General features: G+C 51.3%; 1 protein-coding gene across 1 annotated transcript in view; it reads right to left on the bottom strand.

Annotated features, from left to right (window-relative positions):
* Positions 1 to 14,369, bottom strand: part of srgap2 (SLIT-ROBO Rho GTPase activating protein 2) — a 52,049-nt gene that overhangs the window by 20,662 nt on the left and 17,018 nt on the right. The window contains exon 2 of the mRNA XM_080000918.1: positions 4,725 to 4,917. Coding sequence (XP_079857044.1) covers positions 4,725 to 4,917 — 193 coding nt within the window. The remainder of the gene's footprint in view (positions 1 to 4,724; positions 4,918 to 14,369) is intronic.

Raw genomic sequence — 14,369 nt, 5'->3', positions numbered from 1 at the left:
CCATGCTCAGGTGCACATTTCGAGAAGTTGGATAAGCACGTTCGAGGTTAAAAGCACAACCAAATCCCGGGGAGCAGCAAAGTGCAGCCAGCACAACACCACACACAACACCACACACAACACCACACACACACACACACAGTGGCCTTGTTCATACAAAACATGCAGCCAAACGTACAGTGAGGAAAGATATTTCAAGTGCAAACTGTATTTACAAGATGAGACACTTGCAGGGCAACGATGTCCAGACAGATTTACCAGCAACACACACACACACACACACACACACACACACACACACACACACACACACACACACACACACACACACACACACACACACACACACACACACACACACACACACACACACACACTCTGTCTTCCTGACCTTGTGTAGGTCAATACTCCACTTGCTTGACCCCCTGTGTGTGTGTGTGTGTGTGTGTGTGTACGCCCCGGAGCTCCGCACTAACCATATCCAGTTAAAGCTGCTCTGACATTTCATCTATATCGTCAAAAATATTTCACAGAACAAATCAGTCGAATACAGAAGTGACATCATTCAATTTATTTCTCAATACAGCGGTGTTTGATTTAAGCTGATAATGGTTGCACAACCTCCAACAAAACTATCGATATTACAATTTTCCAGTGGAGTCAGAAATGCAAACAGTCGCATCGAATTGTATGGGATGATGTCATTGATTTTTCTCACCCAGCCCTGCCCCACAATGCAGGAGGGGGGGATCTCAGTGCATACAGTGTGCAGTCGTCCAATGCTGTCCAACGGTCGCTGCTCCTTGTGCTTTAAATTCATGACATCAAATAATCAAGCAAGCCCTCAGCGCCATAGCAACACAGTGTGTGTGTGCGCGCGTCAAAGATGATCCACAGATTGGCTAGTGGGTAAAAAGGATTATGGGTGAGTGTAAGTGGATAAAGGAGGACCTTTGTATCACTAAGAGCTTTAACTGGATACGGTTTATTTCAGAGCTCCAGGCCGTACGTACACGTGTACACAACACACACACACACACACACACACACACACACACACACACACACACACACACACACACACACACACACACACACACACACACACACACACACACACACACACACACACACACACACACACACACACACAGGGGGGGTCAAGCAAGTGGAGTATTGACCTACACAAGGTCAGGGAGACAGAGAATGTCTTTGACCGAGAGGGATGTGTGTGTGTGTGTGTGTTTGTGTGTTGGGTAAGGGGAGCACTGACTAGATGAGTCATACAGTGATGTGACATGCTGGTACTGGCCACCACTGGACAGATGGTCAGATGACTAAGATAAAGCCTCTAACAATAACACCAATGAAACTGCGCTAAAATTAAAGTAGGATCCATTGACGCCCATTTACTGGAAATCAGAGTCAAGTCCATGTCTGGTAAATGAAGGTTTACCCACAAGTGCGCGCGGCATTCGACTTCCTCATCTGTTCTCTCTCTCTCTCTCTCTCTCTCTCTTTCTCTCTCATTGCCCAACGTTGGCCTTTCAGACCACAAGCCCACTTCCTCTATTTGCTCAACAAGCCCCCGGCCATGTGACACCACAGCTCATCCGCTCGCCACAGGTCACTGCTGAAACCGGTCCAATGCCGTCCCGTCTCCGCCTTTTCAAATGTCACCTGACTCCTTCCGACCCGGGGCCATCACGAGACACATGCACCCAAATGTCATTGGCCCCACAAAAGTCACATGGTGTACCGCGGCGGGGGGCCACGTCGCAGAGCGCGCGGGGGACGATTGGCTTTCCAGAGTATTTGGTCCGTTCACGAGATGGGGAGGCGTCCGTTCACGAGACAGCGTGTCCCGCTGACCTCCACTCAGCGGATCAGTGCACGGGTCCTAAAAGTGAAAGGTTCGGTAATAATAACGACTGGCCCGGCTGAGCATGACCTATCCCGCGATCCGGTCGGAGAGAGGGCACGGACGGTGGGGTCGTCCTCCCCGTGGCTCCGTCGTGTGACGGCGACGCTGAAGGAGCGGTGGAGATAGGGGGGGGGGGGGGAGCACTGTTGCGGCTGTGTTTACTGTTTCAATCATATGAAGCGGGCTTTGTGTTGGGGTTCACCTCCACGTGACCAATTGGGTTGTACACACTTGTACACACACACACACACACACACACACACACACACACACACACACACACACACACACACACACACACACACACACACACACACACACACACACACACACACACACACACACACACACACACACACGGGTTAAATCATGTGACCTTGTCTACCGCCGTACTCACTCCTCTTGCAAATAGCGCGAATACCAGGAGTCTCCAAGGGATCACCACCCACACACACACACACACACCAGCCCCCACCAGACCACCATGCCTAAAGCACCATCAACGCCTTGCTGTACGGAGACAGGCACAGGCACACACACACAGACACACACACAGACACACACAGGCACTAAACCGGAAAATAGCTGAAATTCCAGCACCCGGACTGAGCCGCAGCAAACGCAAGGAGACTGTTAAATACACAGATGTTGGAAGGATAGAGAGAGAGCGAGACGAGAAAAAGGAGGTGGAAAGAGCAGGAGAGTAAGAATAATGAAGCAGGCAGACAGGGGCAAAAAAAAAAAAAAGGTGACAGTGGCAAAGGGGAGACATATAAAAAAAGATAATAGTCCCAACTGGCCTCCCTATAGATCATAGTGAGTGCTGGCCCAAAGGCTGCACAAGTTAACTGGCGTTGCCCCTCCCCCAGTATTTAGTGTGGGATAAACTGAAACTCCCTCCACATCACTGTCATCCACGCTGGAGGGCATCTGTGTTGTGTGTGTGTGTGTGTGTGTGTGTGTGTGTGTGTGTGTGTGTGTGTGTGTGTGTGTGTGTGTGTGTGTGTGTGTGTGTGTGTGTGTATGGGGGGGTTTACATGCCCTATAAATTGGAGAATGGTTTCATTTGAAGGACCTATTGATTAGAACGTTTGTTGTGTGTGTGTGTGTGTGTGTGTGTGTGTGTGTGTGTGTGTGTGTGTGTGTGTGTGTGTGTGTGTGTGTGTGTGTGTGTGTGTGTGTGTGTGTGTGTAGTCCAGTACACATCCCAAGCAGAGACAGTGCTGTGGGGGGAAACCTTGAGGCGGATGTTAAACAGACTGGGTGGGTGGGTGGGGGGTGCACAAGGTCGAGGGTCACAGGAAGCCAAGCAGCGACGGCGAGAAGAAGGAAAAGCAGAAGGAGGCCAGTCCTGCCATCGCTGACGCAGGCTACGCTCTCATCGCACGGACCAGCGGGGGGGCCCGGGGTTGGTGGTTGGTGGGATCCCCGGGGGGTCTTGAGAGAGGTTCCGGGGGGGGGGGGGGATCAAGAGCGATCAAGAGCTAGACGACACCGTCATTTCATTTAACAAGATGCCAGCACTATTAGAGGATGCACAGTGACGAAAGTTCTGAATCAATAAATAATAATCAAACTCTTCTCAGATTGGGCTCCAGGGGCTGGGGTGTGCGGCCTAAACGTCAACCAAATGAAGGGTCGTCGATACGGAAAAAGATAAGAACCACTGGTACAGACGATACGATATTTAACAGAATGGGGCTTTCACCGTTACTGAGCTTGCTTTAAAACATCTGTATATCTACACCTCGCAGTAAACCCCTGACTCAGTTCATCCAGTCAGCGTGGATACGCAGCAGTAGTTTGTTTATGAATATCTAGTATTTAGGGTGGTGTTTAGCGCCCCGAAAACAAGCGCAGAAGCCCTCTCGTGGTACAGTGGGGGGGGGGGGGGGGGGGGGGGGGGGGGGATTACATTAAGCAGATACACCATGCTGCTTAAACTAATGAGCTACCGCCAGCGCTTGCAGAGAGGGGAAGAGGATAAAACCGGCAGCAGGGAGAGGGAGAGGGAAAGTAAGAGAAAGAGAGAGAGAGCGCTGGAAGGAGACTGAGAACCTCTCAGTCTACAGGGGAGGGGCGGGGGAACGGGTGTTCGGGCAAGGTTACAGACCCGGCAGGACGCCGCGGAACCATTCAGAGCACAGAATCACCACCTGGCCTTGCTGGCATCGGAATGTGCCTCAGTGCACACACACACACACACACACACACACACACACACACACACACACACACACACACACACACACACACACACACACACACACACACACACACACACACACACACACACACACACACACACACACACACACACAGACTTCATCTAATCAAACCGAAAAGCAGGAATCATGAGGATCTTCAAATTGGATCAAGCTGTGAAGAGCTTTAATGAGATGTAAAGTTGTCACCCAGACACGGGTCAGTAGGTTACAGATTGCTCTCCCTCTCCCTCCCTCACTCACTCGTCCCTCGGCTTCATTCTTCCTTTTTCCTCTCTCTCTAAATCTGCCTTTTTTTTTTTTTCTTTCCTTTTTTGTTTTATAAACCCATCTCAGCAGATTAAACGGAACACACCGGGGAGAGCGGGAAGTGTTTTGGGGTTTTCGTTTTTTTTAAACGCTTATTGTTTCCCTCCGATGGCAAGATTCATCACTTTCGACCGTCCCTTTCTGGGCGGAGAAACTGGATCAGGCCTCTAAGGTTGAAGATTCCATACCCTACCTCCTGTCCAGTGTCTGTGTGAATGTGTGTGTGCGTGCGTGCGTGGGCTGGTGCGTGGGGGACGGGCAGTTACTTGAGCAGGTGGTCCTTGGTGCTGCGCGTCTTGGTGAGGAACCTCTCGGCCAGCTTCTCCAGGTTGCGGCTGTAGTCCATCTCGATCTCCGCCTTCTTCCTGAAGAAGTCCTGCAGGTCCTGCAGCAGCTGCACCCTCAGCTCGCACTGCTGGTCCAGACACTTGAGCTGCTCCACCAGCTGGGCGCGGATCTCTGGGGAGAGAGAGAGCGAGAGAGAGAGAGAGCGAGAGAGAGAAAAAAAAACAGAGGCGGTCGTTAGGGCTAAATTCACACGTGGATGTGGAGACAACGCGTTCAAATTAAGGCAGTGATGTCATACATAGTCTGGGACATTTCCCCTACAAGACCCCCCCCCCGGAGCGGCCGCAACAAAAATACAGGAAATCATCCGAACGATTGGGAAATTAGTCACAGACGCCGCTGTGTACGGCGTGCGGCACCGTGATCAACATGCGTGCCGCGGCAATGTGTAAGGCATTACAGTCTGGGGTCGTTTCCCCGCCGCACAGCTGATCCGGGCTCGACCGGGGGGTCCGGGACCCGGTTCTGCCGTTTAACAGCTGGAGGGGGCCAGACGCTGAGTCCCAGAGCCGTCTCTGGTGTCTGCCTCTTTGTGTCTGAGTGCGATCATCTCCGCTCCTCCACACACGTGTCCAGAGATCTCCAGAGGCAGCCATTCATCCTGGCTTATCACTTTTCATTTTCAACCCCGCCCCACTCCCCCCTCCCACTGCACTCAAGTCTGGCCTCAAATTAATAGAAAGCACTCAGTGTAGACACACTCAGTAACCATATTCAATCACCGGCTCGGAAAACTCCTCTGGAGACGACACTACGCACACTGCATCGCACAGCCGTGAATGGAGCCGCATGGGGTGCGGGCGTGGGCACGGGCACGGGCACGGGCACGGGCACGCACGCACGCACGCACGCACACACACAAAGCTGGATCAGTGGTGACAGCTGACAGACTAATGCCATACTCTCATAGCAGACTGCCAGTGCCGAGCCTGGTGTGCACGCCCCCTTTCAAAGACCAGAGAGGAAATGCGGGCACACACACACACACACACACACACACACACACACACACACACACACACACACACACACACACACACACACACACACACACACACACACACACACACACACACACACACACACACACACACACACACACACACAATGACTGCATATCACAAATATCTCCCACTGAAATCCTGCACAGTTCCAGCATGCCGATGCATAAGACTTGAATATTTTGCTGCTCCCCCCCTGGTGGAGCCGTCATTAGAAGCCCCCACCATGGCAACCCGGTGGTGTGTGCCCCCCCCCCCCCCCGTCCAGCCACACACAAAACCCAGCAGAGCGGTGGTTGCCAGGCTGACGGTGGCTGTTGGTGTTGCCTTTGTGCTCTCCAGCTGAGAGTGCAGTTTTTTTAGCACCACAAAGCGATACGGGAGTTTCAAATGTGACTGCGAACACACACCAGGCCAGCTTCAACCCCCACACCCAACAAGCCAGAGCACTTTTCGTCTCTGTCTCACACACACACACACACACACACACACACACACACACACACACACACACACACACACACACACACACACACACACACACACACACACACACACACACACACACACACACACACACACCCCTGTAGCATTACAGTCATTCCTTGTTGATTAAAGGCCAGAATGCCAGAGTTTGGTGACATCATTAGACTGTAGGCGCACACACACACACAAAACCTAAACAGTATGTGTTAATGACCTGGCTGGAATGTATGCTTTAGCAACATATGGTATTGTCTCTCTGACTAGGCGTGTGTGTGTGTGTGTGTGTAATTTTCTGATCGCACGGTGTGTCAATGATGGGAAGTGAGTCACTGCCCTGCCTCTCAAGGCTGCAACGCAAACCCACGAGACAACTAGTCTGTAATTAGACTAACAGACGGGCGCGCACACGCACACGCACAGGCACACACACACACACACACACACAGGTTGAAACTAGTTATTTTGTCTATATAATGGAAAGATGGACAGACGACAGAAGTAAGCAAATTAAGCGACGTCTGGAGGGAAGGTTAGTCCAGAGGGAAGCTGTGTGTGACCCTGGTGGTCAGCAGAGTGTGAAGGGGAATAAAGACACAGAGAGAGGGGAGGGGAGGGTGTAAAATGGCTTCAGAGGGCAGAATTAATGGGGGTTGGTAAAACGGTAAAATGTATTTAATGGGTGGGGCCTGACCTTCAGCCCCCAACCCTCCACTAACACCACTTACACCCTCAGCCACATCACCACGCAGGGTTATTTCTTTATAGCCGCCTCAATATGCAGAGGTCATAAAGACAGAGATGTGACTCTGAACTCCACCCGTTGAGGAGTGATTCAGTTTCATTTTCCCTTTGTTGTGGATTAAAAAAAAAAAAAAAAAAGATCCATCAGCCACTCCATCCATCTTTTTACGTAGGATGGATCAATTGTTCTCTCCAGCCATCACTTCCATACAGACCAAACTAGCAGATACCGTAAGGCTCCATTGATCAACAGGGGGAAATTCAGTAAAGATTTTGGCAGCGGTTGGATTTGAACCCACGCCCCCGAAGAGACTGGAGCCTTAATCCAGCGCCTTGGAGCGCTCGCCACGCCACCTACAGGGTTCCCAGGGCCGGTGAGAGGTGGGATGTGAACTAGAATGCATCGCCCACAGCCCCTCACCCCACCCCACCCCACCCCAAGACAGCCCAGTCACATTTTCCAGGCAGATGAGAGTAGATCTTGAAAAAAAAAAAAAAAAAAAAAAAAAAAGGTGGGGGGCTCTGGAATTGTACTTACTGATACTCACTTCTCCATTTCACGCATTCGACTGCTGTTCTGTGAACAGGGCGGATCACTGCCTGGCTCTGCTCACTCAGAATAGAGACCCACGATGAGCGAATAAACACAGAATATGATAAGAGTAAAACACAGACAGCTTTGGGCCGTCCAGGCTCCTCCTCTGATGGTAGAGACTGCACATTATCCTTTTCCATCCCCACTTGTCCCTGTTGTCCTTTCTTTTTTTTTTTTTAAACCCCCAGACTGCCACCCTCCATGAGCGATTATTGATTCTAGTTTTAAACCGGACACTTAGAGAGAGATAGGTCATAGGTCGGAATTGTAATGCTTTTATTTGGGTTTGAACGTACTGTATGTTTATGGAGTGTCAATTATGGGGTTTCCAAGAGTATGCTGCGTTCCATGCCAACCAATGGCTGATTAATGATTATGACCTCCCTCCCATGACAAAATGTGAGAAAATCCTTGAAACTCTGGCTGGACCAGGACTCCCATATTGAGAACACCAGGGCTCAGTCTCACAGAAGAGAAGCCAGGCTTGAAGTGCCAGGATCCAGGAGCTTGAGATACTACTGCTGCTCTCATTATACCTGAAAAACACCCCGGGCTCTGTGCATCACACACACACACACACACACACACACACACACACACACACACACACACACACACACACACACACACACACACACACACACACACACACACACACACACACACACACACACACACACACACACACACACCACCGTGAGTCCAAGCTGTCACTCCTCCTGCCTGTTCCAGGAAGCCCCACTCCAGATCTGTCTTCTTTCATTACGAGGCTGGCTGGCGCACACACGCGCACGCCTTATAAACAAGAGCCGTAGGAGCCGAAGGAAGGGGGTCAGGTAGAGACAAATAAGCCACCAAAACCAACAGGCCCCCCAAAAAAAGTTACACAGACAGCTGCCAAGGGCACTGCTGCTACTGACATGAGCGTGTGTGGCCAGGGTCGGTGCCAAGGATATTAACATGACAGACAGACAGACACGAGCACACTGAAGCACCGCCACATGCACACAAATAAACACCATAAAACGGTAGCTGTATTTACGGTTGATTGCTTATCGCTCTGTGTGTGTGTGTGTGTGTGTGTTTGCGTGTTTGTGTGTGTCTGCCGTTTAAGCACGGAGAGCGAGTGTTTGTTGCTTCAGGCGCTGAAACTGCAGTACTGGAGTGTGGGGGGGGGGGGGGAGATTAGGAGTTACCACTGTGAGCTCATACTATTGTCCTCAGAAGAAGAAGAAAAATAGGGAGGGGGGGGAATAAGAAAGAACAGAAGTTAAGTCTGTGTGTGTGTGTGTGTGGGTGGATGTGTTGGGATCTACATGTGTGTGTGTGTGTGTGTGTGTGTGTGTGTGTGTGTGTGTGTGTGTGCACGCACTGCCTCATTGTGAATAATATGTTCATTCATTCCTGCACACACAGGAAGAGAGGACAGAGAGACAGGAAGTCAGTATAGGAGCAGCAGTCCACTAGCAGTAGTAGAGAGCGCGGGGAGGCTAAAACAACTACAGGAAGTGTGTGCGCATGTGTGTGTGTGTGTGTGTGTGTGTGTGTGTGTGTGTTTGAGACACTGGATGGAGATTTCGGTGGGCTAGGGTTGCTGGCAGATGTGAATCGTAGAGCGATTCTGGCGTGCGTACCCAGTGCCCCACACGGCCATTGTTATACGCACGCATATCACGTGTCAAGCCCAGCGCATCTGATTGGCTGGTATCGGCGTCCGCGTCACGATGCCGGTGGGATAGTTCTGACTTTGTCCGGCCCGGTCCGTCTGTTTCTCAGAGTCAGAAAGTGTGAGTAAGAACAGGCAGCCGTGCAGTCCAAACAGAAAGAAACTGGGCAACAGTATCACCGAAGAAGGGAAAGGAACAGGAGTGTGTGTGTGTGTGTGTGTGTGTGTGTGTGTGTGGGAGCGTCCCCACTCTGATAGAAAAGCCAGACCAAAAAAGTCAGATGTTATTCATCACAAGTTTTTATATTGGAAAAAAATAAAGTTGCGAGTTGAAATCCTTCACACGTTTCATTTTGTGAAAGTGTCCCCACTAGTACCCTTTCATTCAGGTGTCCTCACAATTTAGCACAAACCTGAATACGCTTGTGTGTGTGTGTGTGTGTGTGTGTGTGTGTGTGTGCCTTTGTGTGCCTGTGTGTGTGTCTTTGTGTGCCTGTCTTTGTGTGCCTGTGTGTGTACCTTTGTGTGTCTGTGGTGTCTGTGTGTGTGTGTGTTAACAGAGGGAGCCGTTCTGGAGCTGCAGTGGAGTTGGCAGTTCGAAGCCTGACTGTAGGTCAGCGGGGGTTGTGCTTTCCTAATAAGATTCTTCGGCAGTGAGGAATCTATTAGTTCCAGACACGCCTGCCTTATACCGCCTTACTGTAACCAACACACACGTAAGCGCGTGCGCTCGCACACGGCCGCACACACGGGCGCACACGGGCGGCCAGAGCGAGCGAGGGGGCGAGCGAGAGGAAGAGATTGAATTACAGTACAGTAAGTGTTGGAGGGAAAACTGTTGCCGGAGTGGAAAGATTCCAGCCGATGCCGTTCCCTTCGCTCCGGACCTTCCCTCTGAAAAACAAACGCGCGCGCGCACGCGCACGCACACACACACACACACACACACACACACACACACACACACACACACACACACACACACACACACACACACACGGGCATTTCCTTTCACACGGACCCGTGTCTTTAGGAAAAAGCCGTGTCGTCTTTAAGAAGGCTCATTAACGACTTCAGCGACTTCTCAAGACATGGAAAACGCGGCGACGGCCAAACCACAGCGGACCTGCTCCCCCTCACTGAGAGGGGGGAGGGACGGGGGAGGGAGGGAGGGAATGTGGGGAGGTCAACTGGGAGAACGAGGGGAGCGGAGTAAGTGCCGGAGAGCCGTGATGGTGAACATAAACAAAGAAAGAGGGGCAGGGACCGTCGGAGGAGAACAGTTGAAGTTTCTCCGTGTTTTAGTTTTGCTTCCCGCACCCCCGTTGACCCCGTTCCATAACGGAGAACAGAACACTGGAGGACACCGTCGGGCCATGCGCACCCCAAAAAGGATGAAATAGGACTCACGCACACACACAGACACAGACACACACACACACACACCAATCTATTTTCCCATTTTCCAGACCGTTAATGCACGTTTTATGATTATTATTGTTACTGTTATGACGGTTGTTACCAAATAAGAATTGATTATCTATGAGTTACTGTATCCGTATGTTTGCTTTGAGCGAGCGAGAGAGAGAGAGACAAAGAGAGAAGGAGAGAGATGTTTGAAGGGTTTTAGGCAGCATGGGGTGCATTCCTCTGTGGAACTCCGCACCTCTCTCCGGAAACCAGGATGTCATAACTGTTTTTACTGGACGGCCAGACACTATCTGCCGCTGAGAGCACTGGGAGAGAGAGAGGGAGAGAGAGAGAGAGAACATTTCCATGGGGGTGAACTGTCTCAATTCAAGCCATAAATTGGAGAGCCCACACACCCCACACCAGCCCCACACCCTTCAAGGTTCAAAGGTGAGAGGTCGGCTAGGGTGACGCAGCCACCGAAGAGGTCAGTCTCCCATAACAACCGAGTGACGGAAACAAAACCCACTACAGAACTATCGGTATCAGCTCAGTGCACCCACCCCCACAAAGAACTCGTCTCTGGTGCTTCCTCAGCCTCAAGACCTAAAACCCCCCCAAACGCAAACCTGCGAGCCAGACACAGTAACACCCTACGGTAGCGGAGGAGCCCCTCCCCAATCCCAAATCAGAGCATCGCACGCTCCCATTCCTCCAACACGGTGATGGTGGACACCAGGAGACCCTCTGCATGATGGAAAAGGCTGCCTATCAAAAGTTAACCAGCTCCCAACCCATATTACACCCCCCTGGCCCATTTTTGCCTCAGTGTGTGTGTGTGTGTGTGTGTGTGTGTGTGTGTGTGTGTCTGTGTGTGTGTGTGTCATAAAAACACACTGGGGAGGTGGGGAGTTGGGGGGTGTTCCACCCCTTTTGTTGAATTACGAAAATCTAATCAGACATGAAGGTGAATTTTATCAACCAATTACAAATATATAGTCTCACTGGCTCTGAATCACCCACTAGCTCGAGGGCCGATCACCCCTCGCTAACCCGAGTATATGTGTGTGTGTGTGTGTGTGTGGGTGTGTGTGTGTGTGTGTGTGTGTGTGTGTGTGTGTGTCCACGCTCAAGGCCACTATCCACCTGGTGTCATCTCCATTTCCTGTCACTGCCGGACACGGCCATCTGGGCCTCCGTCTGCTTGCTCATGCACAAACACACACACACACACACACACAGCAACTCAGCAGCAAGACATATATACACACTCATGCACACGCACACACACTTTGCTGTAGGGCTGTGTGTGGTTACCATCAAGTGGTCTGAGCCATCTGTCTGAGGAGATATGGAGAGGTATCAGACAAAATCGAGTTCACACACACACACACACACACACACACACACACACACACACACACACACACACACACACACACACACACACACACACACACACACACACACACACACACACACACACACACACACACACACACACACACACACAGCTGATAATAAGCGATGCGGTCCCCACTGTCTGTGTGTTTATGCACATCTATGCTTTTCAGTGTTTCCAAATGGCCAATGCAGAACAGCCCTGCTAATCAGTTTAGCAGCCAGCCGGGGATTTGCCTAATCCGCCACACTCTGCATAGGAAGGAAGGAGCCCGCTGAGTATCTGTCTGTCTGTCTGTCTGTCTGACGGGGCACGGCTGATTGCTTAAATCACCCTAGACAGTCTTGGATGGTCGTCTCTCGCCGCGCATTAGGAACTGCAGGCATCATCTGGGCGTTGGGACACACTCAAACCATGAGGCGATGATCGGGGCGCGGATCTCTGTCGTTTTGCGGAAACAGTGTCCGGTGGTCTTGTCGCTCCTCATTAGAGGAATAAAATTAAATGATGAGCGTTGTACGTAGCTGGAGTAAAAACAAGGAAAGTTCAATGACCCTTATAATTGCCGCTTAAGAATCTGGTTCCAGGTCTTATGTCATCACGACTCGTCTTCCTGTCATCTCCTCCTTCATCCCTCTGTGTGAGAATCTCTGACTCAGGACCTTCAAGGATATACTGTATGTGTGTGTGTGTGTGTGTGTGTGAAGCTGCCCCTGAAGGGAGTGTAAGGGCTTTGAAGCCTAACACAGTGTGTAATCGCTTCCTTCTGTCATTTAACAATACAAGGTTACGTGGGATGGCTGCTCTCAAGACTGTCCCCTATTGAACCACACACACACACACACACACACACACACACACACACACACACACACACACACACACACACACACACACACACACACACACACACACACACACACACACACACACACACACACCTCTTATCGCTGCATTTCAAATCAGACAGAGTAAATGGGGTACGTCGAAGGAGGAGACCGATAGAGGGAAAGCAGAAAGAGAGAAGGGAGGGGCAATCTGCTGATGGCTGCAGATCCTTATCCCACCGCCAGTCCTGGGGGTGGGGGGCGGTGATAGACACAGAGCGGTGCGACGAGGGGGAGCCGGTCGCCACAGCGGCCGATAACAGAGTGCAGCTCTGTTGGACAACCATCAACGCCGGTCGTTCTCAAATGGGGGTGCGCGTACCCCGGGGGGGATACGCAGCCGCGCTGCGGGGAAGGGACACAAGAGGCACTGTGATTTTGCTTCCAAATTCGGAATGTTCCGTGAGAGCGGGGGGAGATGGTGGCGACATCATCTCTTGAGATTGCCGGTTAGCTTGTGGATTTCAGCAGCTTATTCCTTATTCCCCCTGCAGTGTTTGGTGGACATAGCAACAATAACCAAGGAGGAGCGCGGGGGCGGCGGGCGTTGGAAGCGCAAATTGTGAGGTTAGGTGGGGAAGTTGTTAACACTGGGAATTTAAGAAACCAAATATTTCAAAAGAGTATTGTTGTACAATGGAAAAGTGGTGAGGCTTCAAACATGGTCAGCCAAGTGCGGCTGAAGGTGAACCAGAACACCCCCCCCAAAAAAAAAGGCTGCATCGTGTCAAGGGGTTACGTGTCTTAGAAACCTTGCAAGAGGGGGTACACTACACACACCGAAAAAGGTGGAGAGCCACTGATCTCTTCTACACCATGATGGAGTCCAGATACCACAGCTAGAGAGGAGGGCTACAAAGGTTTTTTCTAGGGCAGATGCACAAGGCAAAGTGACGCAGTGGAAGCTACGCCAAGTAGATGCAGATGTAGCCTAGTTTAATGTGCTCAGCCGTGCATGTGTGTGTGTGTGTGTGGAGCGCGTGAGTGTGTATGTGTGTGTGTGTGTGTGTGTGTGTGTGTGTGTGAGACGAAACATGCCCATGGTCTTGCATGCAGTTCATGCCTCACACTACCAGCTTCCTGTGGACGATTAAATAAGGATGATTCTGTCACTCACGGTGCACGCCTCCGTGCTTCGCTGCTAATGCCTGGCGTTAAACTGTGACCAAGAAGCCTAGAGAGGGTTGACGTTGGGTGGAGGTGGGGATGGCGGCACGTGAGAGGGATGAGCGAGGGTCCGTAGTCACTCCGAGCAGAAAGAGCTGAATCAGAATTGGCCTCTGCAGCAACTGCAATCTCTTCATCACAACCACCGCCCCCCCCCCTCCTCATCCCTCCCCATCCCTCCCTGCTGCCTCCATCTCACCCTTCTCGC

The sequence above is a fragment of the Zeus faber genome (assembly GCF_960531495.2).
Source record: "Zeus faber genome assembly, chromosome: 5".
Classification (NCBI taxonomy): domain Eukaryota; kingdom Metazoa; phylum Chordata; class Actinopteri; order Zeiformes; family Zeidae; genus Zeus; species Zeus faber.
Note: the sequence above shows the minus strand (reverse complement) of the source record. Positions and strands in the feature narration are given on the sequence as shown.